The following is a 17,939-nucleotide window of genomic DNA, read 5'->3' as shown; positions in this document are numbered from 1 at the left end:
TCTGGCAGATGGAGTACAGCACTGGTAAACATGAGGAACTCAGCAGGTCAGGCAGCGTCTATGGAAATAAATAAACAGATGACTTTTCAGGCCCAGACCCTTCTTCAGGACTGGAAAGAAAGGAGGAAGATGACAGAATTAAAAGATGGAGGAGAGGGAAGGGGAAAGTGTATAGCTGGAGGGTGATAGGTGACGCCAGGTGGGTAGAAAAGGTAATGAACACTAATTTCTTAATGAGGACAAATGCATATTCATGAAACTAGGATATTTTTCTGGCATTTTATTAGCAAATAATTTTCATTTACTGCCATAAGTCTCTTTAATTTTCCAGTAAAAATGTATAAACAAACATAAATTCCTTAATTTACAAATTCCAATTTGAAGTGGCTTATTCCAGAGGAGATGATGCCCAGAGACGGACGTCTGTTGGACAATGTGGATACTTATGCAGTGCATCCATTATCTGACTGCTGTCCAGTAGTAGTTTCACCAGCTGAAATTCTTTCTGGGTTCGGACTGATACACCTTCCATTGGTTTGATCAACTCCAGTTGATGTAGGTGTTCAAATGCCTATCGTAAGTAAAAGAAAAAATATTTGGTCATCTTCTAACAAGAGGGAAGTAAAATGAAGTAAAGTAAGACAATATTGATAGAATGGTGTTGGAAAGGGGTAAACGCCTTCTGTGTCAACTGATGCAAATTTTAGCTGAACTGTGCAGACTAGCAAAAATGAATCACGAGGTATTAATAGCTGTTGGCAGTTTATAACTTACCTTCAATTGAAATTGATATATTGAAGAAATGTGATTGTCACAGTATGACTGAAATGTTTACGAATTCTAAAATTCAGCACTGCATTGTTGACAATAATTCATTTTTAAACATAGTATTTTTGTGAGCTTTCTTTCTAGAGAAAGAAATCCTCTCATAAAAGCATGTTCAGACTAAATGATCTGTCCAGTACATGCAGGCGATGAAAATTCCACAGATTTCCCATGCACAATTCTTTTTCTCTAATAAGTTTTAAGTGTTTGACATTTGAAGTGGGCAAAACTGACAATTCTTCCAAGTAATTGGTGCCAATGGTAAGAGCAAATCAGTGAATTCAGTGATTTGGACTGAACTTACATGGCAATTTAAAGTGGATTGTTAAGTGGAGATAATACAGACAATACTTTTTGAGAAGGAATGCTGAAGCAGACAGACTCAGAATTAAGATGCACAAGTTACTGAAAATTGCAAGGGCAGTCTGAAGAAGTGGCTGATAAGGGTTTTATCAATAGGACATAAAGTAATAAAGCAGGGAAATCTGTCTAGACCATTGCTTTACAATGAGTTTGGTTCTGGTCACCTCATTAAAGCAAAGCTGTGAAAGCATGAGAGAGTCCTGAAAAGATTTATGAGAATAGAGTGCAGGTGCAAAGTTATAAGGGTAGAAGGGAGAGACAGGAAGGGGGAAGTGATATTCCATAACAGTACACAAACTGATCTGGAGATGGTGGATAATGGAAGGCTGCAGAGCAGTTAAGGACTAAAGTAGACACAGCTGGAAAATAAAATGGAATCCGTTTTAAAATTATGATTTGCATCTGGAATGCACTGCCTGCTGACATAGTCGAGGCAAATTCCATTATGCCCTTCAAGATAGAATTGGAAAAATAAAATGTTCATAACTGGGAGGCAGAACTGATAGAGATCTGGTATGAAAACAACAGCCAAGTTGCCTCCTATGTTGTAACCCATTTCATCAGCAGGAACTGAATTTTTACTGTCTCTTTTCCCATTCTGGTTAATGGAGTTCATTTGATGTCAAGATTTTAGTTCCCAAATGTTACTTAAATGAATTTTGGTATTTGTTTCTCAACCAATCCCACATCATATTCTAGCCATTCTGACGAATACGTCAGTGTGTCTGATCAGTCTGCCTGCAATCATCCAAACCTGACTACATTGGCCCCTGTTTATCATGCAAGTTCAAAGCACTAAGACATTGTGAATAACTTTTTAAAGCAAAGGCAAGCATTGTTCATTTGCTATTGACTGTAATATACAGAATATTGCAATAACTGAGGTCCATGTCAGTCCTCACACTGTTAACAACTGCAGAATAAAGTCAGGGTAGCATTTAGATTACAGTGGTTAGTTCCATAGGTGAATGCTTATCATATAATCACATATATTAAAGTTTATTGGATTATAATATATCTGGCGCCTCAACATTATAGGCAGTGCCTTTGTGACTCACTTTATTGGAAACTGCTCCATTGAAGGCTGGATGTGTAAATAATGTTCACTCTGGTGCCTTCAATATGCAGAGTTCTGAGCTTCACAGAAGCTTTAAGATTTACCACAATGAGGGAAGAAAAACAGATCTTATTTTACTAAGACAGCGAAGTTACAAGAACAACATTATTGAAGCACATAAAATTATGCAAGGCAAAGCCAGAAATGGATGATTCTTTTGCGGATGTGATCATGAAACTTCCCAAAATGCATTCTTAAAAATTCTTGTACATTAAGGAATTAGATTTGATTGAAATATGTTACGAGAATACACATAAAATTAAGATGTTGGCTGGCCTGGGCTAGCATCAGCAGTTGGTCTGCCACCTGCCCTCAGGGGAAGGAGAGATAAGGAACAATGGAGCAGCGTCTGGAGATGTGTAATGAAAGGGATGTGGGAGGAAGAGCTGTCTGGAGCGGCTCCCCCCTTTGAACCCTGAACTGTTTGAAGTGATGGACAGGCGATACCCCAGCAGGGGGATAAAAAGGGACAGGTTCGCTAAGACAGACACACGCCACCCGAGGTAACGAGACCCTGGAAGCGGTGCGCTTCTCACAAGTGGGTGAGAAGTCCCAGACAACGACAAGGGTGGAAAGGTACGATCAGCGGGAACCCGGTGTGTGTCCGCCCTTGCCTGGGTGCCGGGTTCACTGCAGAGGATCGACCGCATCTGGAGGAGGGGTCACAGTCGGTGACCTCAGGTGACATCACCAAGGACCTGCCCAAAAGCTGTTTGTGAGCCATCTCGCTGGTCTGTGAGCCATCTTGCTGGTCTGTGAGTGAAGCCGTTCTGAATGATGAGTTGTTCCTATTCTATCTCTCTCTTCCCCCACGTTGTCCACCGCCATGGCAACGATTACTGCGAACTGAACTACTAAACTGGACTGAACTTTGAGTCATTTTGAAATTGGTCATTTACCCCTAGACAACGATAGAGCTTGATTGATGCTGTTATCTTAATTCTGTGCACATGTGTGTTTATCATCACTGAACTGTTGCATTTATTATCCTTTCGATTACTGTGTTGCTTGTTTCTTTAATAAAACTTTCTTAGTTCTAGTACTCCAGACTCCAACTGAGTGATCCATTTCTGCTGGTTTGGCAACCCAGTTACGGGGTACGTAACATAAGTGGGGGCTCGTCCGGGATTTTGAACGCTAAATTTGGGACGGAGTAAATTGATTGGGTTAAAATTCCCGAAAGAAAGAAAAGACAAACAGCAGAAATGGAGGTTGAGGAATTTATAAAGGCGCCGACCTTGGAGGCATTAGAGGATGCCAGGAAATCGGAATTGATAGCTGTGGCAAAACGGGTGAATCTTGCTAAGGTGAAGTCGACAATGAGGAGAGAGGAGATACACAGAGCTATTGTAGAGCACTATGTATCTAAAGGTGTGTTTCCCCAAGGTGAGCTGGGGGAGGTGTCTATTGAAAAACCTGCTGGAGACGCGGTACAGGTACAGCTTGAAAAACTGAGACTCGAGCACGAGTTCCGGGTACGGCAGTTAGAACACGAAGAGAAGCAGTTAGAAAGGCAGGAGAGAGAGGTAGAAAGGCAAGAGAGAGAGAGGGACAGACAGTTGGAGAGAGAGGAGAAACAGAGGGAAAGGGAATTTGAGCTGGAGAAGTTAAAGATAAGGGCCGAGCAGGGGCTCGTGCCGAACCAAGGTGGAGGGTTCCGGGCGACCCAGGAGGTTAGGCTGGTTCCCCCATTTGACGATACCGATGTGGATCAGTACTTTCTCCACTTCGAAAAAGTAGCTATAAGTCAGGAATGGCCGAGGGATAAGTGGGTTGTCTTACTTCAGAGTGTACTGAAAGGGAAGGCCCAACAAGCTTACTCAGCTTTATCCCCGGAAGATGCCCAGAAGTATGAGGTGGTGAAGGAGGCCATCCTCAGGACTTATGAGTTGGTCCCGGAGGCATACCGGCAGAGGTTCCGGAATGCGAGGAAGCGGTGGGACCGCACGTATTTGGAGTTTGCTCGTGAGATGCAAACATATTGTGAGCGTTGGTGCGCCTCGAAAGGGGTAGAGGGGGATTACGACAGACTGCTGCAACTGGTTCTGATTGAGCAGTTTAAAGGTTGTGTCCCTGAGGGTATGAGACCCTACCTCGATGAGAAAGAGGCAGCCACGTTAGCCGCAACTGCTAAGTTAGCGGATGAGTATGCGTTGACGCATAAAATGAAGGTTGCCCCGAGTAAAGGCTACCAGAAGGGTAGTCAGGACGGCGGGGAGAGTCCGCCGGAAAAGTCAGAAAGTAAGCCGGGGACTAGTGAAAAGGATAAGGTAGACCGGGAGCAGTCTGGTAGGAAGTCTCCTGGAGTCGTCTGTTATAATTGTGGGAAAGTCGGACACTTTGCGTCCAGGTGCTTTGCCCCAAGGAAGGAGACGGGGAAAGGAAAAGCGGAAATTTTGAATGGCTGTATTGAGCTGTTAAGCGAACCGCTAGGGAAGGACAGGTCTGAAAAAGTCCAGGAAGGGCGCGAGAGGTTTATCTCGGCCGGACTGGTGTCAGTGAAAAAGAGGTTAAAACCAGTTCCAGTGCGGATCTGGAGAGACACGGGAGCGTGTCAGTCATTGATATTGAAGAGTGTATTACAGTTTAGCTCAGAGACCCAGACTGGGGAGGTAGAGGTCAAAGGTGTTGGGGAAGGGACAGAGTCAGTCCCTTTGCACCAGATACATTTACAGAGCAACCTGGTCTCTGGACTAGTCACGATCGGGGTGAGGACCGAATTACCGATGAAAGACGTGGAAGTCTTGCTCGGTAATGACATCGCCGGAGGAATCGTGTTCCCAGTCGTGAGATTGACGGGTCAGCCTGCCAGCATGGAGGCCCCGCCCGCGATGGTGAATTTGGCTGAAACATTTCTGCCAACCTTGTATGAGACAGGGTGTAGTGAGATAAGAGGTAGTGAGGGAGCTGGGACGGACGTAGCAGTAGCCAGGAAAGAATTTGTGCAGACGCAGGAGCGAGACGAGGGGCTGATGGTTTTTGCCGAGACCGCTCTCTCTGACACAACCTTGACAAGGGAACTAGTAGGCTATTGTGCGGATGAGGAAGTGCTAAGGAAGAAAGGGAAATCAAGTACAGCATCCGCAGATGAGGAGTGGGGGGTGGTGCAAAAGAGTTATGGGGATGAGGTTTTTAACATGGCCCACGAGGTACCCCCCGGTGGACATTTTGCGGTGCTGGAGGAAACAGTTGGTGGAATCATGAAAGAGAGTTACCGGCTGCCCAGGGGGAAAAATGTTATTGATCATGACCGACGCGAACTGAGACGGTCACCGGCTTTTGATATGCTAACAAACCTAGTCGGTGTTAGCGTGGAAATCAATGAAGCTAGGGGCCCCTTGATAAGAGGAAAAAAACCATTTTGAAAAGATTAGGATGGGATCGGTCAGATGGGAGAAGGCTATTGTTTTGGCCAGGTCTACTGATAAGGTCTCTCCCTTAATCCCCGAAGGAGTAATTAAACGACTCGCACCCATGTGTTTGATTGTCCCGAGGAAATGCAAAGAACTGGGACGTTGGGTTATGTCGGTTACAATAGGGCGGCCAAGTAAACAACACCCATATTTTTTGAGTAATTCAGTGACTAAAGGGCTGATGAACACAGAGGTGTGTATTGGCAATTTAACACGGCTGTCTGAAGCCAGCTTGATAGTGAACCTTGGAAACAATGAATTCGGCCACGCGAATGTCACTTACCTGGGAATTGTGGTGACACAGGGGCAGCTGGCAGTGATGCAAGCTACAGTGCAGGCTATCGCTGACCTCCCAACCCCGACAGACAAGAGGGCCCTCAGAAGGCTTTTGGAGATGGTGGGGTACTGCAGGAAGTTTTGCAATAACTCTGCGGTCAATACCCGTCCCCCTCCTACTAAGCCCTTGCGAGGGAAAATTGAGTCGGAATGGGACGACCCTTGTTGTTGTGGTCCGGGACAAAACCAAATGAGAGGTTACATTGGTCGCAATTCATCAGTGTTTTTGGCCACTATGAAGTTTGCTGAGTTGGAGCCTGGTCTAAGGGATTATTAATAACACGTGTAAAAGGAACAGAAAATGTGATGACTGTCTGTCAAGGTGTTGACAGCTTCAAATTCTCTGTATTAGCTAAATAACTGTTAAAGATGTATATTGTGTATGTATCAGATAATGTAGTCATGTTTGTAATTTTTACTTCCCGGTAAAAATCCTTAAAGGGGGGAAGTGTTACGAGAATACACATAAAATTAAGATGTTGGCTGGCCTGGGCTAGCATCAGTGGCATCAGCAGTTGGTCTGCCACCTGCCCTCAGGGGAAGGAGAGATAAGGAACAATGGAGCAGCGTCTGGAGATGTGTAATGAAAGGGATGTGGGAGGAAGAGCTGTCTGGAGCGGCTCCCCCCTTTGAACCCTGAACTGTTTGAAGTGATGGACAGGCGATACCCCAGCAGGGGGATAAAAAGGGACAGGTTCGCTAAGACAGACACACGCCACCCGAGGTAACGAGACCCTGGAAGCGGTGCGCTTCTCACGAGTGGGTGAGAAGTCCCAGACAACGACAAGGGTGGAAAGGTACGATCAGCGGGAACCCGGTGTGTGTCCGCCCTTGCCTGGGTGCCGGGTTCACTGCAGAGGATCGACCGCATCTGGAGGAGGGGTCACAGTCGGTGACCTCAGGTGACATCACCAAGGACCTGCCCAAAAGCTGTTTGTGAGCCATCTCGCTGGTCTGTGAGCCATCTTGCTGGTCTGTGAGTGAAGCCGTTCTGAATGATGAGTTGTTCCTATTCTATCTCTCTCTTCCCCCACGTTGTCCACCGCCATGGCAACGATTACTGCGAACTGAACTACTAAACTGGACTGAACTTTGAGTCATTTTGAAATTGGTCATTTACCCCTAGACAACGATAGAGCTTGATTGATGCTGTTATCTTAATTCTGTGCACATGTGTGTTTATCATCACTGAACTGTTGCATTTATTATCCTTTCGATTACTGTGTTGCTTGTTTCTTTAATAAAACTTTCTTAGTTCTAGTACTCCAGACTCCAACTGAGTGATCCATTTCTGCTGGTTTGGCAACCCAGTTACGGGGTACGTAACAAATATTACATACTTTCACTTTAAAATCAAATTGAATACAGTGGTGCTAGAAAATTTGTGAACCCTGTAGAACTTCCTCTATTTCTGCATAAATATGAACTAAAATGTGATCAGATTTTCACGTTAAGTCCTAAAACTAGTTAAAAAGAACTCAACTAAATGAATAACACAAAAAACATCATACTTGTTCACTTACTTGAGAAAAATTATCCAATATTACATGTATTTGTTGGAAAAAATATGTGAACCTTTGCTTTCAGAACCTGGTGTGAACCCCTTGTACAGCAATAACTTCAACCAAATGTTTCCAGTAACCGTTGAGCAGTCCTGTACATCGGCTTGGAGAAATTTTAGGCCATTCCTCCTTATAAAACTGCTTCAACTCTGGGATATTGGTGGGCTACCTTGCATACACTGCTTGCTTCAGGTCATTCCACAACATTTCTATAGGATTAAGGTCAGGACTTTGACTCGGCTGTTCCAAAACACAAATTTTCTTCTTTTTAAATCATTCTGTTTTGATTTATTCTCGTCTTTCAGACCATTGTCTTGTTGCATTATCCAACTTCTATTAAGCTTCAGGAGACAGACTGCTATCCCAACATTCTCCTGTAAAATGCTTTGATACAATTTTAAATCCATTGTTCCCTCAGTGATTACAAGCCCTGAAACAGCCCCAAACAATGACGCTCCTTCCACCATGCTTCACAGTTGAGATAAGGTTATGGTGTCCTGCACAGTGCCCTTTATCCTCCAAACATAACAGTGTGCATTTTTCCCAAGAAGTTAAAACTTTTGTCTCATCTGTCCACAGAACATTGTCCCAGAAGAGTTGTAGAACATCCACATGGTTTCCTTCCACGAACACCATTCTTGTTCAGTGGTTTTCTTAAAGTGGACACATGAACCAAGACTTTGGCAAGTTCTAGAGATTTCTGAAGGTCTTTTGCTGTTACCGTTGGGTTCTTTTTCACCTCCTTCAGCACTGCACATCGTGTTCTTGCTGTGATCTTTTCAGGACACACACTCCTGGGGAGAGTAGCAACAGTACTGATTTTCCCCCATTTGTAGACATTTTCTCTTACTGTGGACTGATGAACACTCAGGTCTTTAGAAATGCTCTTGTAGCCTTTTCCAGCTTCGTGCATCTCTACAATTCTTCTTCTAAGGTCCTCTGAAAGTTGATTTGGTCGAGGAATAGGGCACATAAACATCTTGCTTGAGAAGAGCAGGCTCTGCCAGTAACCTAACTTTGTGCATCTATTTTATAGGGTAGGGCACCCCTACAACCCACACATCCAATCTTATCTCATTGATTGGAACACCTGACTTTAAATAGCTTTTGTAAAAGGTATTACCCCGAGAGTCACATACGTCTTCTGACAAATACATGTCATAACAAATCATTTTTCTCAATAAATAAATGAACAAGTATAATGTTTTTTGTGTTATTTATTTAATTTGGTTCTTTTTATCTCGTTTTAGGACTTGCGTGAAGATCTGATCACATTTTAGGTCATATTTATGCAGAAATAGAGAAAATTCTACAGGGTTTACAAACTTCTTTTGCACTACTGCAAGTAAAAAAATTAGCTTCAATTCCTAATCTGTTTCCATGGAGAGATTGCTCCCCATGCAACAAGTATCAATTATTTAAATTGATGCACTGATGTCGAAAGCAACAGTTGACAGTAGAAATGTAATTGATATCGAAATATATTGCCATCAAATGCATGGGTTTTTTTTTCTTATTTTTTAAACCATAAAAGACAGATGGGGTTTAGCGGAGCAGCTACCATCGGAGTGGGAATTTAGAGGCTGAGGCCAGGGAAACAGGCAAGAAGGGTAGGTTTTTCATTTTGTTGTTGCTGGTTTGGTCTTGGTTGCCAGTGCAGTGGTACAGTGCAGACAGGATGGCAGTGGAACGCTGCTCCTGTAGGATGTGGGAATGCGTGGAACCTGATGACTACACCTGCTGGAAGTGCAGCCAACCCCAGCTCCTGAAAGACTGCATTTAGGAGCTGGGTGAACCAAGGATCATCCGGGAGGCAGAGCAATTGATAGATAAGACTTTTGAGCAGGTGGTTACACCCAGAGTGCAGAATTCAGGGAGTATGTGGGTGAACAGAGAGAGGTAAGAGGAGAAAAAAGTCAGTGCAGGGTCCCCCTGAGGCCATTCCCCTCTGCAACAGGTATACCCCTTTGGATAGTGATGAGGCGGGTGGCAAGGCAGAAGCAGCCAGACCAATAGCACTCTGGTTGGCTCTTGAGTCCCAGAAGGGTAGGATGATGTCAGGCAGAGCAACAGTTAGCAGGATTAAGGAAAACCCCAAGGCATTCTACAAGTATGTGAAGAGCAAGAGGATGAGCCGTGTGAGAACAGGACCAATTAGGTATGATAGTGGAAACATGTGCATGGAGTCGAAGAAGACAACAGAGGTACTTAAAGAATACTTTGCTTCAGTATTCACCAGGGAAAAGGACCTTGGCAATTGTGGGGATCACTTACAGTGGACTGAAACACTTGAGTATATAGAAATTAAGAAAGATGATGTGCTGGGGCTTTTGAAAGATATTAAATTAGATAAGTTGCCGGGTCCGGATGAGATATACCCCCAGGCTACTGTGGGAAGCGAGGGAGAAGATTGCTGAGCCTCTGGTGATGATTTTTGCATCATCAATAGGGACAGGAAAAGTACCAGAAGATTGGAGGGTTGCAAATGTTGGTCCTTTGTTCAAGAAAGGGAGTAGAGATAACCCAGGAAATTATGGACCAGTGAGTCTTACTTCAGCAGTGGGCAAATTGTTGGAGAAGATACTGAGAGGCAGGATTTCTGAGCATTTGGAGAGACATAATCTGATTAGGGATAGTCAGCATGGCTTTGTCAAGGGCAGGTCATGCCTTATGAGCTTGATTGAATTCTTTGAAGATGTAACAAAACACATTAATGAAGGTAGCGCAGTGGATGCAGTGAATATGGATTTCAGTAAGGCATTTGATAAAGTTCCCCACGCAAAGCTCATTCAGAAAGTCAGAAAGTGTGGAATCCAAGGAGACCTTGCTTTGTGGATCCAGAATTGGCTTGCCTACAGAAGGCAAAGGGTGGTTGTAGATGCTTCGTATTCTGTATGGAGGTCAGAGACCATGGTGTTCCGCAGGGATCTGTTCTGGGACCCCTCCTCTTTGAGATTTTTATAAATGGCCTGGATGAGGAAGTAGAAGGATGGGTTAGTAAGTTTGCTGATGACACAAAAGTTGGAGGAGTTGTGGATAGTTTGGAGGGTTGTCAGAGGTTACAGTGAGACATTGATAGAATGCAGAACTGGGTTGAGAGTGAAGTGGTTCATTTTGGTAGGTCAAATTTGAAGACAGAATATAACATTAATGGTAAGACTCTTGGCAGTGTGGAGAATCAGAGAGATCTTGGGGTCCGTGTCCATAGGACACTCAAAACTGCTGCGCAGGTTGACAGTGTTCTTAAGAAGGCGTATGATGTGTTGGCCTTCATCACTCATGGGATTGAGTTCAAGAGCCGTGGGGTAATGTTACAGCTATAGTTATACCCCACTTGGAGTACAGTGTGCAGTTCTGGTCACCTCACTACAGGAAGGATGAGGATACTACAGAGAGTGCGGAGGAGATTTACAAGGATGTTGCCTGGATTGGAGACCATGCCATATGAAAATAAGTTCAGTGAACTTGGCCTTTTCTGCTTGGAGCAATGGAGAGGTAACCTGATAGAGGTGTACAAGATGATGAGAGGCATTGATCTTGTGGAAAGCCAGAGGCTTTTTCCCAGGACTGAAATGGCTAAGACAAGGGGGAGTATTTTTAAGGTGCTTGGAAGTAGGTACAGGAGGATGTTAGAGGTAAGTTTTTCACACAGAGGATGGTGGGTGCGTGGAATGCACTGCCAATGGTGGTGATAGAGGCAGATACAATAGGGTCTTTTAAGAGATTCTTAGATAGGTACACAGAGCTTAAAATATAGAGGTCTATGTGGCAGGGAAATTCTACGTAGTTTTTAGAGTAGGTTACATGGTCGGCACAACATTGTGGGCTGAAGTGCCTGTATTGTGCGGTAGAATTCTACATTCTAAATATATTAGCAGGTATTTGGAAAAGATTCTATTCAAAAGGAATTGGTGTTTATTTTTCCACTATCTTCCAAATTTGTTACATATGTTAATGTAATAATGCTATACAGCATGAAAGTAAATATAATCCAGATTGCTCCAAATAGGTCAATTCTTTATCCTCTCATTTAGCAACCCTGGAAAGACAGGTTATGAGTTAGCTACGAGTATAGATATATACTGAACCCATATGCTTCAAACATCGTTCTATAGAAAATAACATGGCCAAGAATATACTGCAGCTGTTTGAAGGCTGTAGGGAAGTCAGCCAGGGTTCTTATTCTTGAATACAATCTAGTAAAGTTTACTAGAAAGAGGCTTTCCTTATAATTAGATTAGGACTTGTCACTGATCCACACAAATCACACACAATGCCCATGAAATTCAGAATGCAAGTTTACTAATGTGTGAGATTCCATCTTCAGGGGAGTGTGCAGATTGAGAGTGTCAGGAAAAAGTAGTCAAAGGAAAAATAATTTTTTAATGTCATAATGGAAACAGAGACAGGAGTAGGTGCCTGGGCCCATCCAATCTACCCCACTATTTAATATGATCATAGCTAACCTATGCTGATCTCAATTCCTTTCCTGTACCTGTTCCTTATAATTCTCTATCTTTTAAAGATCTATCTCCACCTTAAATACACCCAGTGACCTGGCTGCCATAAGCATCAGGGGGAGAAAATTCTGGAGACTCGCCATCGTCACAGAATGAATTTCTACGCATCTCGGTTTTGAAAGACAGGCCATTACTTTGTAGTTGTATCCCTTTGTTGGTAATTCTCTCAATAGTGACAACACCTTTTCCAAAGGTTGTGACACACATAGGTTGGTGAAGGCGGCACTGGGTATCCCTGTCTTCAAACGTTGAGGCATTCTGTTAAAGCATTGGGATGTTCAATTAGAGCTATACAAAATGTTTGCACTTGGAGTATTGTGTGCAATTCTGATCACCTTACTAGAGGGAGGATGTGATTCAGCTAGAGAGGGTGCAGAAAAAATTCACAGGCATATCAAAGGGATCAGAAGGCTAGTTACAAGGAGAGATTTGACAGGCTAGGACAGGTTTCCCTGGGGCAAAAGGTGGAGGAATGACCTTATGGAAGTTTTAAAAAACCACAGGGGGCATAGATAAGGTCCATGGTCACAGCCTTTCCTAGGGCAGGAGAGCCTAAAACTAGAAGACAGAGGTTTAAGGTGAGAAGGGAAAGATTGAAAGGGGCAGGCTTTTTCCTCAATATAGGAGGTGGGTATATGGAACTCTGGGTTTGATCAGTGTTACATACTTTCACTTACATTTTCCGCTCCAACCTGTGCCACTTACTGATTTCCTGCTCATATCACCACTCTCTCACTTCCTCTTTATTAGACATTCCAGCATTGGAGCTCCCCGCCCCTGTCCTATTTAATTCAAAGTTCACATAAGTTTTCTTACCTTCAAAATTACAGGCTTCTCAAAATAATGCAAAGAGTTAGATTTCCTTTGTACAAACTTCTGAAATTCTGTAATGCAAGAACAAGTGTAATGACATATTTTTCAGTACATCTTTCAAAATGAATGTTTACATGCAGATAACTGTTTAAGAATTTAATTTTTCAAGACATTTTTGAACAGCTTATTGCCCTTCAATCTCATGTCATCTTCTTGGATTGAAGAAGAACTTCTCAACATTTGTATTTTTAAAATTTGAAGTCTTCAAATTATCCACTGCAGTTATTAGCCTGAAATTTAGTATATGCAAAACAGAACAAAAATATTCTTCTATAAGTTGATCAGATCAACTTTTTGCCAAGAGGCCTAAGTTTTGTAAATATAATCTGGTTAAATTTTCAACATACATTTCTGTGTAATACAGTCTACTGCTTAAATTTGCAGAAATATAATAATCCTATTTATTAATGAAAAGCTGTATTGTGTATCTTACAACACATTCACTCGACAAAGATGAATTGTAGTTTGAAAAGAAAGAACTATGGCTGTAAGCTGTTTTTATTTACTTATTCCCTCTCTGGATCTGGGCACTCTTGACAAGGCCAACGTTTATTACGAATCCCAAAATGGCCTTGAAGGTGATGATCCACTGCCTTCCTGAGTCACCATTTGTGCTGTTGTATACGGATTTCTAAGATTTAGATCCAGAAATATCTTAGTGTGATTTGCAAGTGAGCCTGCAGATGGCAGTGTTCCCATGCACCTGTGCCCTTAAACATCTCGGTTGAAAAGAATGAAACTTGGGAGGATCCCACGTAATTAACTATGTTGCCCTTTGTTGACGAGACAGATCACAGCCACGCATTTTTCCTTGCACTAAGGTATCTTTAACCTACCTTAATTGATTTCAGATTGGACAACGAACCCATGAATTTAGTATTTTCCTCTCTTTTTGCACTACTCCTTTAATTTAAAAAATATTAGTTTCTATTATTATGTATCGCATTGTACTGCTGCCGCAAAACAACAAATTTCACGACACATACTGGCGATATTAAACCAGATTCTGGTAACTACAATTGCACCACCTTTCCGGCTTGGTATTTTGCCTTTAAAACACAATGTTAATTCAGTGACCCACTGCATGTTTTCTGTCCTAACTTTTAATATAGTTTCCCATTTTACTTAATCTTTTTCAATTCAGATTTAAGACCTTTGTTTTATTTTAATCCAAGTCTCTTCCAATTATTAAATAAAATTCTATCACACCTACTGTTCCCTAAAAGTCCCTGCCATATTTTCAATTAAACCCCTTATATTACAAATTTCTGCTCCAAACCATCGCAGCTAGTTTGGTTTGTCCAAATTTTATGTAAATCCATTATTACTTTTATTATATGCAATCCTTATTTAGTTATACATAACAGGTCATGCATTACACTACTGCTTGGGGGGTTGTACAACCAACTCTCACCAATATCTATCTTTTGCTATTTCTTAGCTTCACCAAGATTGGTCTTCTGAGCTATGATTAGCCTCCATTATTGAATTTATCCAATTTTTCATACAATTGGTTTCTTTCATCTTTTGTTCCTTTCTCCTCAATGTTAAAATCTTGTAATATTGAATTCCCAATCTAGTTATTTTACAGTCTTATCTCTATCAGCTATTAGAATAAACCACTTATACTCATTCCTGCCACAAATTCACATATTTTCTCTGAGGGCTATATGCATTCAGATAAAGAGCCCTTATTTACCATTATTTCCTGTTCTGACCCCCACTGCAGGTCTTTTTTGTGCTCTATCCATTTCTGACAGACTTTGGTTTCACTACCCTACTCAATCTTGTTCATTCTCCTTAACTCTAAGCAAAATAACTTGGGTTAAGTTCGAGTGACAAGAAATTTAAACCCAATATCTGAAACCCTAGTTAATTCAATTGGTTCCTTACAGTTGTCATAGCTGGGGGTGCAGTAGTGAGGATAAGCTCCCTTTACCTATTAAATGCTCCGAATGGCATGTATCTCGAATAGCCTGTCCAGCTGTCCAGCTTCTGATCTTCACATGTGGCCTAGCTACTAAGCCTGGTAGAAGTGTTTCTATTGACCGGAGAACGGCTAGAGGAAGATCAGTGGTGCCTTAAAACAGTCGCTTCGGGCAGAGAAAGCGCGTCAGCCATGACTGGCAGTTCATCTAGGAGAAGGAAAACTGATCTCAAATCTCTGCTGCCTTTGGCCTGTACCCGCTCATGGGGAGGGGTTCAGGAGTAAACCCTGGGGAATAATACAGAGCTGGAACCCTAAGGCAGTCCGATGTTGAATTCAATGCTGACTGGCAACTCCCCCTGGTGCCAAACTGTATCAGTCCCTGCCATTCCTTTGGATTTATCAGCTGCTGTGGAAAGGGGGAGCCTGCTACATGGGCGGCAGCTTGCTCTCCATAACCTACCGCCCTGGCTTGTGTATCATGTGGACAGCTCGAATGCAATATTCACATTCGACTCCGACTGATGGAGGGCCTCATAGTTATTCATTTTGTTAGGTCACTGGTCCCATTTGCTTTCTGTAAAAACAAACTCACCATTGTAAACCATTTCAAAGTTAAATGGCTGTCCTTCATAAATGGAATTCAAGTGCTTCATGGCAATAATTAGGCAGAATTCCAGCACAGACAGACCTACAAGGAAAAATGGGCCAGATATTAACATTAAAATTCACAAGCTGATTTCAACTGAAAACTGCTTTAAGAATCAAAGTAATACCCCCAATTGACTGCAGTATACAAGGGGTGATTGATAAGTTCATGGCCTAAGGTAGGAGGAGTCAATTTTAGAAAACCTAGCACATTTATTTTTCAACATAGTCCCCTCCTGCATTTACACACTTAGTCCAGCGGTTGTGGGGCATACGGATCCCTTTTTTGTAAAAGTCGGTGTCTTGGACCTCCAGAAAGTGTCCACAGCAGGGGTGATTGATAAGTTCATGCCCTAAGGTAGAAGGAGATGAATTATACAGCTCTCATTACATGCATATGCAGTTCAGCTCTTTGAGTGATTATGCAGAAAGTTTGAAGTTAATAACTCATCTCATTCTACCTTAGGACACAAACTTATCAATCACCCCTCGTATTCCCACAATGCTCAAAGACTTCCTCGGCTATCTGAAAAATTAGAGCATCTGTGCTAAAATGAGATTGGTGTGGGGGGGGGGAACAAGCAAAGATGAGAGAAATATTGTGCATTTGCACAAGGCCTTCAATTGAGAGTTAATCATGAAATGTACTAAGTTATAATTTCTGATCACAAAATTGCTCTGCAGTGCTATATAATTTTTCTACCCAATGACCAGCAATTTTCTGAGGAAGCAATTTAGTACTAAAAGAAGAAAAATAGAAAAAAAAACAAGCAAACTAAAGCTGCAACATATAAAGAAATTTTAATGTGGTAATAAAATACAGGATTCAAAATATCTTCCTCTAGGAGCGAAACAGCAAACCCTATATTACACTTTTTTAAATGTTTTATAATTACCCCATTTACATTGTAAATTTATGAAGGTATTTATATATTTATGCACATTTTGTTCCATATCTCTAATGTGAAAATTAACTTTGAAGTGGGCTACTGGGGTTTCACCGGACAGTCTCTTTACAGGGCCCTCAGCACATTGGGTATTGCTGGTATAAGGAGGCATTGAACCATCGGGGCAGCAGAGAAAGCCCAGAGAACGAGTCCATGTGAATCTGCGGCACATGCTACCTGAACACAAGTTGAAGTTTGATTAGCCACTCACGGTGATCCCAAGTTACATCACTGATGATGTGTTCAGAGCATTGTAAGATGTATCCTTCAAAACTTCTTATAATTCTTTATTCTTATAACTGTTCAATGTCATTATTTTCTGTTTTATGTCATGCCAACACACCACAGCAAATTCCTAACACATGTAAATGTATATGATGAAAAAAGTAGATCCTTAACCGTGTTACAGAGCTATGGAAGGGAATTATGAAGACATAAAAAGCCTTATCCAGTCCAATGGGTACATCCCACTTCAATTCACCGTGTCTTTCCACTTCAAATTCCAGAAAGAGTTTATGGTTAAATTTATGCTATCAAGCATGGTGCAAAAGAACTAGGAATGTCCGTGTTAAAATTCTGAGCTTTATAGTCCAAGACCACACAGGCACTTATTCAGGATGGGCCAGTAGAAGGTATTACCAGCATGTTACCTGTTATTCATGACACATCTAAAAATTTAATTGTTGTCAAGTTATTACCTAACAGCTAAATGGGACAATACCATAAAATTACAATATAACAGAATTGCAAACTCCTAAAATAAATGCAGTACCCAGCCATGGACAATATTAGGTTCAATTCCCTTCCTTACGATTGTTGAAAACTGACCAGCTCATTATGTTTGGATATTGCGTTTTCAACTGCTGCAATATATGACCAATAAGATGTTAACACTTACTTTGGTATTTGTCACAAACTCCATTCCCAAGTACCCACTCCATGTCAGCTGTCTAAAACTGAAACTGACCAGGTTTCACTATGTCTACAATATGTTCAGATCATAAACTGGACTGGTCAAAGAACACTGAGGCTGTCTACAAGAAGGGTCAGAGCCATCTCTATTTCCTGAGGAGACTGAGGTCCTTTAACATCTGCTGGACGATGCTGAGGATGTTCTACGAGTCTGTGGTGGCCAGTGCTATCATGTTTGCTGTTATGTGTCAGGGGGTATGGAGGGAAGGCTGGGTTCTGAGTTGGATGATCAGCCATGATCATAATAAATGGCGGTGCAGGCTCGAAGGGCCGAATGGCCTACTCCTGCACCTATTTTCTATGTTTCTATGTGCTGGGGCAGCAGGCTGAGGGTAGCAGACACCAACAGAATCAACAAACTCATTCGCAAGGCCAGTGATGTTGTGGGGATGGAACTGGACTCTCTCACGGTGGTGTCTGAAAAAAGGATGCTGTC

General features: G+C 42.2%; 1 protein-coding gene across 6 annotated transcripts in view; it reads right to left on the bottom strand.

Moving 5' to 3' along the window:
* Positions 1-266: 266 nt before the first annotated feature.
* orc4 (origin recognition complex, subunit 4) overlaps positions 267-17,939 on the bottom strand; it is a 132,231-nt gene continuing 114,558 nt past the window's right edge. For 4 of the 6 annotated variants that reach the window (XM_063048593.1, XM_063048594.1, XM_063048595.1 and 1 more), the window contains 3 exons: positions 15,532-15,627; positions 12,953-13,020; positions 267-571 (listed from right to left, as the gene is read on the bottom strand). In XM_063048593.1, the coding sequence (XP_062904663.1) occupies positions 389-571; positions 12,953-13,020; positions 15,532-15,627 (347 nt within the window). In that variant the 3' untranslated portion in view covers positions 267-388. Of the gene's footprint in view, positions 572-2,246; positions 2,337-10,439; positions 10,586-12,952; positions 13,021-15,531; positions 15,628-17,939 lie in introns of all 6 variants that reach the window. The other 2 variants (XR_010018040.1, XM_063048597.1) reach the window with 2 other exon arrangements.

This window comes from Mobula hypostoma, chromosome 5 (genome assembly GCF_963921235.1).
Source record: "Mobula hypostoma chromosome 5, sMobHyp1.1, whole genome shotgun sequence".
Lineage (NCBI taxonomy): Eukaryota > Metazoa > Chordata > Chondrichthyes > Myliobatiformes > Myliobatidae > Mobula > Mobula hypostoma.
Note: the sequence above shows the minus strand (reverse complement) of the source record. Positions and strands in the feature narration are given on the sequence as shown.